Source organism: Gymnogyps californianus, chromosome 2 (genome assembly GCF_018139145.2).
Source record: "Gymnogyps californianus isolate 813 chromosome 2, ASM1813914v2, whole genome shotgun sequence".
Taxonomy (NCBI): domain Eukaryota; kingdom Metazoa; phylum Chordata; class Aves; order Accipitriformes; family Cathartidae; genus Gymnogyps; species Gymnogyps californianus.
In genome coordinates this window covers 150,318,740-150,334,773 of record NC_059472.1, presented here as the reverse complement: position 1 = coordinate 150,334,773, position 16,034 = coordinate 150,318,740, and the positions used below count along the sequence as shown (strand labels likewise).

The 16,034-nt window shown below is 37.2% G+C and overlaps 1 protein-coding gene across 1 annotated transcript in view; it reads left to right on the top strand.

Annotated features, from left to right (window-relative positions):
• MPP7 (MAGUK p55 scaffold protein 7) overlaps window positions 1-16,034 on the top strand; it is a 119,118-nt gene that overhangs the window by 57,636 nt on the left and 45,448 nt on the right. The window contains exon 6 of the mRNA XM_050892318.1: window positions 13,677-13,808. Within this exon, the coding sequence (XP_050748275.1) occupies window positions 13,677-13,808 (132 nt within the window). The remainder of the gene's footprint in view (window positions 1-13,676; window positions 13,809-16,034) is intronic.

Here is a 16,034-nt window from a genome sequence, read left to right as displayed (position 1 = left end):
GACTTCCCACGGGGTCACAGCGTCCTTCAGGCATCCGCCTGCTCTGGTGTGGGGTCCTCCACGGGCTGCAGGTGGATAGCTGCTCCACCGTGGACCTCCACGGGCTGCAGGGGAATCTCTCTCTCTGCTCCAGCGCCTGGAGCACCTCCTCCTCCTCCTTCTTCACTGACCTTGGTGTCTGTGGAGTTGTTTCTCTCACATCTTCTCACTCCACTCTCTCTCGCTGCAACTGCAACTCCCCTGTAACTTTTTTTGCTTTCTTAAATATGTTATCCCAGAGGCGCTACCACTGTTACTGATTGGCTCGGCCTTGGCCAGCGGCGGGTCCGTCTTGGAACCCGCTAGCATTAACTTTATCGGACATAGGGGAAGCTTCTAGCAGTTTCTCACAGAAGCCACCCCTATAGCCCCCCCCTGCTACCAAAACCTTGCCATGCAAACCCAATACACACTGTTGCCATTATAAGTGTTAGGTAGTGTGGTATGTTTGTTATAACCTCCCATGAACAAGGAACGGAGGGAGGACTGTGTTGCTGTGTGGAAGGTTTTATTCTGTATAATTCGGGCTCATGGGCTGTATTTGAAGGTGGTAATTCCTGGCCTCTGTGGGAGTGGGTACTGCACCCACTCCTGGGTTTTTCCCCAGTTGCTGGAGTGACTTTTTAAAAGTTTTATAATTCCTGAGGTATAACCATGAATTAGATTATTTTTAACCTGTTTTGAGCTTACTTTGGTTATTTTATGCAGGAAGCATTTAGAAGATGGTTTGTGTTTTCAAGATTTGGGTTTTACATTCCAATTTTGTTGATGGATTTACATTTACATTGAAGTTACACAATTTTATACATGTTTGAGTGAAACACAATGAGGAACTTAAGTAATACACTGTTTTCCATGTGTAAAAGAAAGGGAGAAATGTCCGTTAGCTTCCTTATCTAATGACAACATTGAAGTTCCTTAATGTATGTTGTAAATACACAACATATGAAGCTTGACATGACACTAAACATCTCTCTTACAGCAGGCTTAATTGTTTTTATATTTTCTATAACATGAAGACTAGAATATATAGTGGGGATATACATGAGGAAATGATGTGTCTGATTTAAGAGAAGACACTCCTGTGTGTGCTTTTGTAAAAAATATGAATAATAGCATAAAGAAATAAGTATTCTCAGCTTTAATGGTTGATAATTTGGAGAAATTTAAGGAACTTATGTGACAGCAAATGGAATGTATGTGAAGAGAGGAGTTGTACAGAATTTTGAAAATAATGCCAAAAATTTTAAAAATTATGATGCATCAGGTAGGCAGCAGTGGAATTGAGAGAGATGTCTTTATGGAGCAATTTGGCTTTTTTATGAATCTGGAAGTATTGCTATTGTCTGGGAGCACTATGCTTTTTTATTTTAAATTATTATTTATTTTAAATTAGCTACATTATCTAGAGACAAAATATTTTTCATTGTATAAATTGGAATATATAATTGGAAGACTAAGATTCAAGATGTTAACACAAAATATATGTAAAAGGGAATTTAATTCTGGATTTTTAATGCACATGTCACAATCAAGGTAGCAAAACGGTCTTATCTCAGTAGGGATGCAAACGGGAAGAAGGGAAGCGGGCACTAGAGTTACTCTGTCAGTCACGGGGCAGAACCCCAGTGACAGACACTGTAAGAAAGGAGATGTAGTAAATATGACAGATGATCAAACTAAGAATGAAAGACTTTAAGCTTCCAAATTCTCTTCCACTTTTAATTAAAGAGCTTTCTTGAATAGTAGCTCTCAGTTCCTTTTTTAACAAGCTGGAAAAAGCTGTGTTCTTTTTGGGACAGTGCCATAGCACAAGAGCGTAATTGTTATTTATTTTTAAAAGTTTTTGAAATCTGAAAAAGTAAAACAGCGAACTATAGGAATTAACATTTTAGGCACTTATTTTGTTGGTGTGGCTGTAAACAAAAAAGACTATAAAAAGAATGGACCATCTTTTAGTCCATTGAACAATGTTATCCCAATTACACTAACTTTGAGACAGCCTTGGAATATACTATTCAGATCTAACTAGCTCTTAACTTCATGTTTATAACAGCAGTTACATTCCTGATCATTACATATTGAAATGAGCAATTTAGCATTTGAAGTTAATCCCTATCAGGGTAAATTTAGTGTGTTTTAAATTCATATAAAATATGTCCTTTGTGGTCATCAGTGCAATGGGCAGAACAATAATTATTTTAAAAGCTTATGCCACTGTGCTAAAACTGTTCTGAAGGATGTTTATACCTCTTATGACCCAGAGGAAATTAAGCTTTTTTAACCTCTAAGCATGCCAATGGCGGTTCTGCCTGTTTCAGTGGAGTTTATCTTCTGTTTATGTGTGCTGGAAGGTTTGCCAGCTGCTAGTCTGAAACATAAACCAGGTACCTAAACAAGGGTACAAGGCAGGACTGTGAATGACTTTGGTGCATCATGGTACACAAGAATGTAAAGTATTTGGATCACTTTGGGCGCTGTACCTGTAGCCGTAGAGGGGACAAGCGGTGGACACACTTGAAGTATTTTTCTTGGCTTCTCTTTCATTACCATAGAATGAATAGAATTTTGGAAGTAATTTTAAGATAACTTGCAGAGTGAAGGGAAAACTGCTCTCATATGACTGGGAGTGTTTTCAGATTAACTGATCTATGGACAACTTCAATGTGCTGTTCAGAAAAAATACAGATTCTTTAAGTTGTTTTCAGGTTTTTCTAAATTGCTTTCAAATGGCAAAGATGCATACACCAGAAAATTGTAAATAGGATTTACGCTTGCTGTTTTATTTGCAATTCATTTGAAGCGTATTTGGCTTTCGGTTTCACAAAGCATAAACAATTTGCATTTGTAAACATTTTCATCTAATAAGTACCTCCTTGGCTTTCCTTCAGAACAGAACCATGAGTTAAACAAAACTAAAACTGCAGATAATGAAGCCAGGGCACTTCGTTCTTCATATAAATGTTTCCTATATTTGTTTAGGTTTCTTTAAAAAAAGAAATAGTGCTTCTTTTAGCTTGAAGCATGCCTTTTCCGTTGTCCTGTCCTGTTCTGTTTTTCTTGTATTTACTGGGAAGTTTGTAAATTCTAGCCTTTATTTGATAAACAACTGCTGATAGCATCATCCCTGCCATCTGAGGCTTGCTAGATTTGCACAGTGGCCTAATAGACTCTTCTGATCAAAGTGCTACTTGTTCTATTAAAAAAACCAAACATTCTAAGCCTTTATCAGCAGAGCCTTATAAAGCTGCCTTACAGTCACTGGCAGAAATTGACAATATAATTTACTGTGCAGGAAACAGGAGGCATTTTTCTACAAGAACTTTTAACATACAAAGCACTCAAAGAAAATATTGGGCTATAATAATATAAAACAAAATCTGGTTTTGCTTTGAAAAGTTCATGAAGCATTTCTTGTAACATGTAATTAAAAAAATCTTAATCTAAACTTTGTCTTCTTTCCAACATTTCCTTTGTAATTAGACTTGCTGAGGATTTTCCATCAGGGCTTTTTCACTGAAATATGCGGTTTCTGCAAGGTCAACATTTTCCACTGGAAATTGTTGGGATTTGCCTACAACTGTTCAGGTTTTGCATCTGGAGAACCCAAATATAAATTTCAGGTCAGTTAACATCTGAGCTACATTTGGGCTGTTACTGTATCCCAGGCACTTGGAGGACCTTTTGGCCCTGTCCCTTTAGAGACCTGTCTTCCCGAATGCACCAATGTTTTCTGTTTTTGCCCGTGTCCTGGAAGACTGTTCTGCTCCTCTCTATGAAATGTTCATGCTCACACATGGTAACACAAACTACAATATCTGTTCAGGAAGTGTAATTTCCCATGATTTATAACTATTTACTTGTCAGTGGTCTTTGAGGCTTGCTGGTAGGACTGGTTACAGGAGTTGTGCTCTTATATTAAGAGATTTTGCTATACAAACTAGTTCAACTTTATTAATATGGTGAGCTGGAGTACATTGTACTTCATATGTCAACTGAAAAGTTACCTACATAATCCTCATTTGCAAAATCAGATGCCATTAATTTGTAAATCTGCAAGAACCTGCTTGATTTTGGATGGTATGCTGTGAAATATCAGCAGTGAGAGATAAATACATATTTTCCCCTTAAGTAATGTATGCACATTACTACAACAATAAGCAAGGACCACAGCATTGATGGTTTGATAACGTTGGTTGATGGATAGCACATAGATGTTCTGAGCATACCAGCCACGAAGCTGGGGGAGAGGAGACAGTGCTGAGGAGACTTTTGTTGGCAAGCAAATGAGATCCTTCTGCCCAGTGTTTCCTGCCTTTAAACTATTTGCCACTTTGGGAAGTCCTCCATCACGCATTTTGGCAACTTTGTTAAAGGAAAAATAGATTTTATTCTTAACTCTTTCCAGCTTTAGACCTTGACTTCCTATTTCCATTTCTGCTTGCACCCATAATTCAAAGGAGTTTTTTATAGAAAACCTTTTTTGGGTGGGGAGTGCTGGGAGAATATGTTGCTGTCTTTATTTTTGGAATGTTCATGTTACTGGAATGGAGTAAGTAAAACAAAAATGTAATAGCAAAACAGTCCTTTAAAAAACAGCAAGAAAAGCCTTGATTTTTCACATCTGACAGGCAGAGAAAATCAGAAACCAGTTGTGGCACACTCTTAATGTGGTAGGAGCTGACAGAGCATACATATAACAATATACAACGTATCATAGGCATGGATATAAAATTATATAAAGGAGATGAAAGAATAGTGCGTGAATATATTTAAGTAACAACCATCATGTTACCCTGGAAATGCTCTCACGTCCGTCTCATGTGATAACTCAGCTGATGTCCAACGGACAGCTTGTCTGTCAATCTTCTTAGACGTACAGATATGAGAATGCTCGCTAGCAGCCGACATATAATAAACAAAGTGATAGATATAATAAACAAAAGTGAAACCAGGCAGGTTGGCAGCAGAAAATGAAAGATTTGAAAAGTAAATCAAAGAAATTCTTTGGTTATATACACAGACTTTCCTATATGAAGGAACCAACTCTAACCCATGTAAGAATGTTGAATTGCATACATGTAACTATAGCATTCACATACAGCGCATAAAAGTTGGCAAAATTACTAAAGCTGGTAATTTAGGAAGAGGAAAAAATCACGATGGATAAAATCACATCCCATTCAAGTAGCGATTCTATTCAGCTAGTGAAAATGGAGAAACTGCACAATATGAAGCAAATAGTCCCTTTTTTAGTTGTCATCTTTTTATGCTGCTTTTTCCTTCGGTGGTGCTTTTCCTTTGCATTTGCCAGACCGTATTCTGTTTGAACTCTCCATTCACTTATTCAAAAGTCTCCTCTCTTCTAGTTCATTGATGAATCTTCAATAGTGGTTCAGTATGGTCTCGTAATCATTTTTTCCCCCTTTGTGCTTATTCCTGGGTTTCTAGTCAGTGGCAAGACTCTCTTCCCATGATTATGTAACTTGTAAATCCACAAGTGTCTTTATCACAAATATTTTAGAAAATTGTAAGCTTTTTTCTTATACCTGCTATTTTGCTGGCCTTTTTAAAAGAATGTTACTATTTAAAAGGCGGGATTTATTCTATTGCACCACATCTATTTTAATATTTTATAAGTACTTATAGAAGATTTACTTACATATAATGGTGAAGATAATACTTACTGCAGCTTTTCAGTTCTCCAGAATGATACCTGAATTTTGTGCAATTGATATATAGAAATACTACTTCTAGTGTTCACTATGTAAAAGTCCAAAGCAGGCAAAAGTAATTACCTTAAAAACTAAACTGGTTCAATATTTTTAGTTAGGTGTCCATGTACTATGAGTACTCTGTAGCTGAATTTAAGACCTCCTTATCATAAATGAATATATGTTGTTATTTTCTGGAGGAATTAAGTATATCCAGATTCTTTTCACCTCATGGATCAGTAGATGTTTTTCTTTTCTTTTTAAGACTTTAGACATCATGCTGTTGTCAAATAAAGGCTGGGTCACTTCTAAAAGACGTTTTCAGAAAGGGCAACTGCAACCTCAGCTTTTACTTTTCTTTAGTTTATATTTTCACTTGATTTCTTTGGGGGGAAGGTGTCTTCAGATGGTTTTCAACCAAGAGAAGATGCATGCTACCACTGTAGACACTTAATATTGTCAGGATGCTGCCACTTCTCAAAAAAGGAATTGATCAAGGATTGCCAAGATATTGGAAGAGTGCTCCTGTCTCAGCATTTTCCACTCTGAAAACCATCTATTTGTGCTTTTGGAAGTTACTTAAATAGGACTTAAAGCTTCAAGAACACTTTAGCTACATGAATCACGTTGCAAATGTAAAATAGACTTTGTTCAGATTCTTCACTATTGATTTAAAATCAGAGCTTACTCTGCCATTATCCACAACTGAGAAGAAACATAGGGCTGTCATCTGGAAGAATATTAACACCTTTACCAGATGACACGGACGGGCTGCGTGTTTCTGTGAACACTGAGAATAGTTTGACTTTGGAAGCGTCTCCAAGGACTGCAAACAATGAGCCAGAGGAAGCAGGAGTCTGAAGATGCAGAAAGTTCACTTTTCTGTTGGCTATTGCCGTCTGGCTACCAGCTGCAGGTAAACCCATCAGTTCAGATTGGTGATTCTGAAATCAAGAAACTGCATTTTCAGGCAAGGAAATTACCCTTTTGTGAAAGGAAGTTCATATAGACATGAATAAAGTTCACCATAGTAAAGAGGAAAAAGTAATATATACTGAATATTGATCCAACTGAGATGTTGCTATGCTAAGAACATTAATATATGGTAGATATTAAGAACACAAAACCACACTTGTACGGTATGTGTTTTAAATATTTTGAATCACTACTCTGACCCAACTGCATCAAAGTCAAGTTGGAAGAGAAAGGGATTTAATTGCCAGCTGGACAAGCTTGAACTAGAGGGCAGCTCTGGTTTAAGTACAGATGGGACAGTTGCAAGCACAGAATGTTTTTTCTCTTTTGTACATACCTAACTGTTGTCTTCTCACACAATATATAATTTCTAGGGAATTTATAGGAAAACTATAATATTTGAAGGACGGAAAGAAGTAAATTAACCCTGATTTTTTTTTTTCCCATTAATTAGTGCACCCATTGGTTTCCCGATTACAAACTGAAAATCATGCTTAATTTAAAGGACCTTATTTCATTTTTCTAACCATCACTGTCAAAGGTTTTTTGCTTATGTCGAATAGTGTAAATGATTTTCAGTAGCAAAAGTAAAATGTGTTCATTTCTTTGGAAGTTAACTGATTTCTTTAACATTATGTACTGTACGTATTTAACTTTGGAATTTTATTCAGAACAGAAAATCTCAGATTTCTGTGGGAAAGTGATTAGATTATTGCACCTTCAGAAGGAATATTATTACTTTCCTGCCTGATAAGTGCTTACTGTAGCTTGTGGGCTCATTCACTGGTTCTACTGCCAAAAAAAAATTTCAGTTCACTGTTATCCCAGCCATCCTCTGGTTGCTTCAGGAGCACTACCGAGTTTCTCCTGCCTGTAGTTTTATTGCTTGGTTCTGCTTCTAGATTATGCTTCATGCTTTAGCCAAGCTGGAGAGTTCAGGTAATGTAGTTGTTCTTATCTGTTAGTTGAGATGCCTGTTCTCACCTGCCCTCTTGTTATCTTGTTAACCCTTATCTTGCATCAGGATTAGGGTTGCACATACTCTCTTAGCAGGCAGTGTTGGTGGTTAAGAGACTGCCACATGCTGCCCTTTTCTGATGGCTGTTTCACCACCCGTTTGCTGGAGAGTGGAATTAGGGAGGTGGAAGTCATCAGTACATCAATATAAAGTCTAGCTTATGTACTCAAGACAGTAGGTTTAAAGACTAATTCTCCTGTAGAAGAAGAAAGATAGTTCTCTCCCCCCTGCTGCCTTATCTAAATTCTTATCTCCCTTTTCCCCTGTTAAATTTTGTGCTGTTTACCAGTTGCTCCTAAATGTATAGCTTGATTCTGAATACCTTATATTTTTATTCCTTCCTTCTCCAAACTGTTCTCAAGTCAAATTGCTTTTCTGTGCCTAGAGCCTGTATGCCATCACCATTATGCTACAGCGTTCTGCTGGTTTTATTCTCCTGCTTTCTAAATTCTTGCACGTTTGGCTGTTACATCTCTTATGCTTCTCCTTCCATGTTGATGTTCTGATGGTCTTTCCTTCAGTGGGTTCAGTCTCCTCCCAGCTCTTTCAGCTTTCCTTCTTTGGTATCTCACTGGATGACTTCACTCACTTGATTTTAACTTTATGCAAGTTACTCATAAATCAGTCTTTCCAGTCTTAAATAATTTTCTCCACCAACATCTTTAGCTTGTCTTTTTGTATTTCTTCTGTAACCCTATCACAAAGGAAAACACAATATGGCTAGAGCTCTCTGGAGGACAAGCTCTGCCAGGTGAGTTCAGGGGCATGTTGCTGCGGTTGCTGATGAGGTTACTTTTCTCCTCTGGTGTTAACTTCTCTGTGCCAGCCTCAGTGGAAGTTATTGTCACCATAGCAAAGCAAAGAGGTGGGAAAACGTCTCTGTCTCACCTGACAGGGTTCAAGTTCAACTGCCAGTGAAGGTGGCCGGTGCTAATGATTCAAGCTGTGGACTGGGACAGACAGCAAAGTCATGGGCCATTTTGTTCCATTTTGCTGACTCTGCTGCCAGGGCAGTAATCTACTCCATAGGCAAGGTGACCAGCAGCTGTACGGGTTGGCAGTATCACAGTCTGCTGCAGCTGTTGGCTTTCATAAAGGTTGATTTGAGTCCCTACAAATTTTATGTCGATAATCTTGACTATTAATAATTTAATTTTCTAATCTTGTTTTTTCAAGTACCGTAAAGAAAGAGGCTGCTTTTGTTTCTTTGTCCATTGTCTTGCTTCTTTATTTAGCTTACTGTTTTCTAAAATGTTTTTCTAGACTAGTAAATGCAAAATATTTCTGAAAAGTAAAGCTTAAATTGAGATTTTTTTTTTTTTAAATAATGAGAATTTAAAAACATAAGGAGCTGTGTTCACAAGTCAGGGCTACTTGGGGTATTTTTACTCTTACAGATCTCAAAATATAAACAGAAGCAAAAAATAATATGAAATTTGTCATTGTTTTAGAGGAGCAAAAATGTAGTCAGTGTAGTTAAATGACGCATTTTTCAAAATATAGAACTGTTTTCATTAACAACATTCTCAATTTAAATAAACATTTGAAGTTTCAGAACAGTTTAAGAAAAAGAACTTTCAATGTTTCCAATGTCAGATTTTCTTTGTGTAAGTTGATAGTGTAAAATTTCAATTTATAAACTGTGAAATGATCAGTGATAGCTTTAATATGAAAAATACAGCACTAGTTATTAGACATTTTAGAGGTCTGATGAAAGTATTCATTTCCAGCTAGATCATGTCTAAGAATTTAGCTGAACATCAATATTTATATTTAGGTAGTGCAGGAGTTTGAATCATACCTTCTTTCAAGTTCTAAATATGGACCGTGTTTACATTAGTGAATCATAAGCATAGAACATAGAGCTGAAATAAAATCTTTTTCTCCAGAGGTGCTTAAATATACATGACCCAAATCTTGGATCATACGTGCATAGTTCTGAAGAGCTGTGTATGTGAAAACAAAAAAAAAATTAAAAAAAAAAAATCATCTGCACTTCTTGCAGTTTCTTGTGATAGGTAAAAACTAGTGTCATGGAAATGAATCAGTTGATCACTTGTTATGTACAAAAAGAGAACATTACTACCTTTACATTGCCTTGTGCATTTACTGCACAGTTATTCTGGGTAAATCTTATTCATCATAGGATCCAAGTTTTATTTCTTTGCACTTGTAATTTGTTTGTTTTTAAAAAAGTCCCAACCTTTTCTATGAAAGTCTAGTCTGATACATAGTTTTTTGGACTAAGCATACATTATATTAATTGCACGGTACAAAGAAGCTGATGAAGAAATGTCCCTTTACTCTGTGAATATGGTAATTTCTTCATGTGTTCAGAACATATGGAAGTTCTCTTGAGGACCTGCTCTGATCACTTCTAGTGAATACATTAAGTGAAATCAAAATGGCTTTATAAGTTTTGTTTCCAGATTTATTATTGCCCAATGTCTATGCTGCTGACTATTTCACAAGCAACTACAGTGGACAGAGTAGTGTGTTAAAAGAAGCGATGATGGAAGACAAGCAGGAAAGAAATCTTAGCATGTTAAGTGTACAGCATAAACAAGTTTGTGATGACAGAAGCTCTTCTGGAAGCTTGACTGAGAAAAGACACATAATTTCTGGCATTCATACTCTTACCTAAAATATGCATCTTTACACTGAGATAAAGTAGTACTAGAGTTTGGGGAAAAGATCTTGAAAACTGTAGTACATTGTGGTTTAATATGTTTTTTGGGAGGAGAGGGAAGGGGTTGATAAGTTCCAGTTGTTGTGAGTGAAGAAAGGCATCATAAATACCAGACATTGATTGGCATTAGTTTATAATACTTGGGCTGCATCGTTTTGCGTGCAGTGTCCAGGAGCCTGATCTGGCAGTCAGAGCAGGGAAGTATCTTATTAACACTGACAGCATAATTCAGTGTAGTAGTGGACAGAATCCATTTTGCAAGTTTCATTGTCAAAGGTGGATTCTTTTGAACGTGTTTTAAGTTGCTGCCTTTTACTATGGAAGTGGTGCTTTAGATTATTTTCATCTGTTTTCTCTATCTGCCTGATTGTTTTTAAACTGCAATATAGAACCTCATTAAATTGAACCAGTCCATGACTGTGCCCTAGCTTTATGTGGAAAAATGTAATTGCAGAAGACTAGTTTTAGAAGTCTTAACTGTAAGTAGCCTGAAGTAAAAGCAAACACCACTTTCGTTTTAGTATATCTTTGATATTTCACATACATCTTTAGAGGACTGCATGTGATTGCATGGCTTTTACATATGTAACGCTTCATAATACACATTTCCAGCAGGAACCATAATTGCTAGCCTGAGGTTTTTAGCTTAGATCTAAAGTAAAACTAATCTTTGGTGGGAGGGAGCTGGTAATTTCTGATGGTAAATAGTACAAATTCATACTGTGTCTTGGGAAGAAAACCAGAAATAATTAGTGTTGAAATGTTTTTATCAAATTGTACAATATGCATAGAAGTTAGTAAGACTAGCAAGTTCTCATGAAGCAGGCATGATCTTTCCTCTCTGTTTATTTTGTTGAAGACCTAACTTCAAATTTAAACTTCAGAATTTCAAGATTACCATACACTTTTTGCCTTCTGCTTTTGACGTGATAGCTTGTAGCATTGCCTGGAAATTGTTTTCTATTGTTACAGTCTCCTCCATTCAGGAAAAAAATCCCGGAATAGCGTAATGGAAGCGTCATGCTTTTTTAAAACATTTGCATTATCCTTGAGAACATACAGTTTCTGGTAATTTGTATACTCAGTCTAATATTATCTACCTTTTCTCTGATGCAAATTTACTTGCTACTTAATAAATGTAGCCATTTTCTGTTCTTCATTAAGGAGTTACTTCTCAAGAATTATTGCAATTGTTACAGTAGATTCATTATTACAGTCATTGATATGGTACTTTCCAGGTGCCTACAAGGTTAATGTGTTCTGCTTTATCCTAAACATAGAATCATAGAATGGTTTGGGTTGGAAGGGACCTTCAAGATCATCTAGTTCCAACCCGGCTGCCATGGGCAGGGACACCTTCCACTAGACCAGGTTGCTCCAAGCCCCATCCAGCCTGGCCTTGAACACTTCCAGGGAGGGGGCATCCACAACTTCTCTGGGCAACCTGTTCCAGTGCCTCACCACCCTCATAGTAAAGAACTTCTTCCTTATGTCTAATCTAAATCTGCCCTCTTTCAGTTTAAAGCCATCACCCCTTGTCCTGTCACTACATGCCTTTGTAAAAAGTCCCTCTCCGGCTTTCTTGTAGGCCCCCTTTAGGTACTGGAAGGCTGCTAGAAGGTCTCCCTGGAGCCTTCTGTTCTCCAGGCTGAACAACCCCAACTCTCTCAGCCTGTCTTCATAAGGGAGGTGCTCCAGCCCTCTGATCATCTTCGTGGCCCTCCTCTGGACTCGCTCCAACAGGTCCATGTCCTTCTTATGTTGGGGGCCCCAGAGCTGAATGCAGTGCTCCAGGTGGGGTCTCACGAGAGTGGAGTAGAGGGGGAGAATCACCTCCCTTGATCTGCTGGTCACGCTTCTTTTGATGCAGCCCAGGATACGGTTGGCTTTCTGGGCTGCAAATGCACATTGCTGGGTCATGTTGAGCTTCTTGTCAACCGACACCCCCAAGTCCTTCTCCTCAGAGCTGCTCTCAAGCCATTCTCCACCCAGCCTGTATTTGTGCTTGGGATTGCCCCAAGCATCTCGATGTTTTCCAAAATGCTTTATTTTTATTGTAGAGAAGGTTACCAATTTGCAAAGTACTTCTGCTGTTCAAACTATAACTTCTGTAATATTGAATCTTTGGGAAAAAATATCAGGTCAAAATGTAAAATATTCAAGTATTTAGGAGCAACTACTTGAAAACAGAAGCAACTGAAAGCCATAGATGAATTATATGTATGGCTGTTGCTCATATTCCTGCTATAATGCATAGTTTTCGCTACAAAAGTAAAAGCATTACTTAACCATTTTTCACCAGTTTAAAAGGTATTACAAATAATGAAGACTTTTCAAAATAGAGAAGAACTTTAAGAGTTCTGTATCTAGCAAGAGCTGTGAATTTTAGATTATAGCTGAGATTTTTTTAGAGCCTTAGAATGAGCTTTCTAACTTCCTTTGACTTTCAAGATTTTTTTATTTCTGCAAGTTCATAAATTTTTTTTTTTTTTTTTTCAAAATTGAACCTTTTGTCAGGCTTTGTTAGGCTTTTCTTTGAAAAATCTATTGTTCAAGCTATGTTTGAACTGGAGAAACAACAGAGAAAGGAAGGAGGCAAGACATGCAACAGGTGGTTGATAAGCACCTGCCTGAACCAAATCATTTCAGCAATATGTTCCTCAATCTCAATCATGAATTCCACAATAAATTAAAAATTCCTAAGATAATTTGGAGCTCGTATGAAAGGGAGCTAGTATGAAAGGGATCCAGTAACCAGGTAAGCTTCCAGAGCCCCTCTGAAGGGAATGGTTGGGCAACAGCTTAATGTCATGCATCTCATGCTTGAACAGAAGTACTGGAAGATGCTTATTTTGCTTATTTGTTTCATAGGACTGCTTACAGTATCGAAGAAACTTTTTATCTAGGACAAGTAGAATGATGTTCTTACTTCAGGAGACTTAGGTTTTCTCCTGTTCATAATTCTTGTAATTTGAAGCTAATGTGCAAAGCACTTGGTATTTTTGTGTGTATGAAGATACTGTTCTGTATCCACAGTTTACTAGATGCATACATTGTGTATATGAAAACACATAGTTTATGGAGTTGTTTCATCAGTTTGACGTGTTAAAATTGTATACAAGAATTATATTCAATCTACATGCATCACGCTAGTAGAGTCAGACTATAAATAACATCCTCTGCTTTGTCTTTCATAAACTTTTCAGATGCCAAATAATATACTGACTATTAATGTTTCCAGGCTTTGCTCTCTGTACATGATACTGTTGCTCAGAAGAACTACGATCCTGTCTTGCCCCCCATGCCTGATGATATTGATGAGGAAGAAGATTCAGTTAAAATAATCAGGCTCGTCAAAAACAGGGAACCATTGGTAAGTAACTCTGTCTTTTGTTTTGGGGTTTTGTGTTTGTGTGCAGGGTGGGGAGTGTTCAGATTATGAACGTGAATGGGTCACATTAACTTGAAATGTGGATAGACATTACGCATGTTTATTCATAACATTCAATAATACACTTGTGACTTCCATTCACAGTCATTATTAGTAAAGCACATGAAATGAATAATAAGAATGTATTCATTCATGGTGTTTGAGCATTATATATGTGGGCCAGTCTGAGTATTTAGATCAATAATATATTCATCTTTTATCTTGAATTTGAATCATGAATTTGTTTTAAAATGAGAGAGGGAGAATGAATCCCCAAAGAAATCTTGACCTTTGTTGTGAACTGTGCCTGTTAGTGTTCATGTTAAAAAATGTGACCTTTTGATACACTGAAAAGAAAGCATAAAAACATATTTTAAAATACTTGAATTGAAATCTGGGTAAATTTAAGATGTCTGTTGTTGTACTTTGGATTATGAGTACTAGAAAGTTAATATCTTCATGGGGATATCTGGAAAAATGAAAGGACTAAACCTAGGATGTATTACAAGAATATTAAAATGCTTTACTGATTTGGTTATTTTTATTTGCTGTAGAGTGGGAGTCATCTTCTATAAAATTTAACTATATTCTTTTTCTCCTGCAAACCAGTAAGAGCTTTGTTTTATGTTATACTGGATATTTGTTTTAATGGATAGCAATCTTGAAGAAATATCTGCAAAGTTACTTTGAGAAAGCCGTGATTTTGTACTTGAGATGACAGTGGGAGAGTGATGCCTCTGGTAGATGTACCGGGGTAGCTTGTCCCACAGTAGATATCTTACTGTCACTCCTATTCTTGATGGATTTCTGGCATCAGTAAACAAGAAATAAGTTTTGGTATTGACTGACTGTAGGTGCCCATGAGCATAATTAGAAGTTTGACCATATGGAAAGTTTTTACTTTGTTTTAACATATTAAACCTTTTTTTTTTCCCCCGACTATTTAAATCACAGCTTTAAGCTTTCCTTTTTTTTTTAATCAAAGAAATTCTTTGAGGAAGAAAGCAAACTTGCTTTAGCCTTTAGTATCAGAAAGAGTATTAATTCTGAAAGGTGTGAAGAAATTTGAACATATAGCATGAAATGAGTTCTAATTGAGCAGCTTATTTTTAGTGTTAATGAAAACACCTTTGTTGTTTTTTCTTGAATTTGTCAGAAAAATCTTAAAATCTTAATTTTACATAGTTTCATGTTTCAAACATGATTTGCTACTAAGACTTTTGTGAGTTAAATACTGTAAGTTAATAGTATCTCAAAGTGGGTTGGATAAATAGCAACTCTGAAAACAAAACTGAGAGATTTTCTGAAAACTTGTATGAGATACATACATTGTATATTGGCTTTTGAGATTTTAAGCCCTCTTAAAGGGACAGATAGAGTTGCCTAAACTGAAGGTTATCCTTGGACTGTTCCTCAAATTCCACTCTTGCCCATTCACTCCAGTGGGATACTAAACTCTTCCAGATACCTGTGTGTCTGTTGTGGTTTAACCCCCGCTGGCAGCTCAGCCCCACGCAGCCGCTCGCTCACTTTCCCCAGGGGGGATGGGGGAGAGAATCAGAAGGATGAAAGTGAGAAAACTCATGGGTTGATATCAAAACAGTTTAATAGGTAAAGCAAAAGCTGCACGTGCAAGCAAAGCAAAATAAGCAATTCATTCACTACTTCCATCGGCAGGCAGGTGTTCAGCCATCTCCAGGAAAGCAGGGCTCCATCACACTTAACCGTTACTTGGGAAGACAAACGCCATCACTCCAAACATCCCCCCTTCTTCTTTCTTCCCCCAGTTTTATTGCTGAGCATGACGTCGTATGGTATGGAATATCCCTCTGGTCAGTTGGGGTCAGCTGTCCCAGCCGTATCCCCTCCCAACTTCTTGTGCACCCCCAGCCTACTCGCTGGTGGGGTGGGGTGAGAAGCAGAAAAGGCCTTGACACTGTGTAAGCACTGCTTACCAGTAGCTAAATCACCTCTGTGTTACCAACACTGTTTTCATCACAAATCTAAAACATAGCACCATATGAGCTACCATGAAGAAAATTAACTCTATCCCAGCCAAAACCAGTACAATCTCTTAAAAGGTGCGTCCAACACTTAGCACAACTCTTGTGCTAAGGAGGTGACAGAGAGGGTTTTTTTAGAACTTCCTTTTACTAGACAGGATGGCAA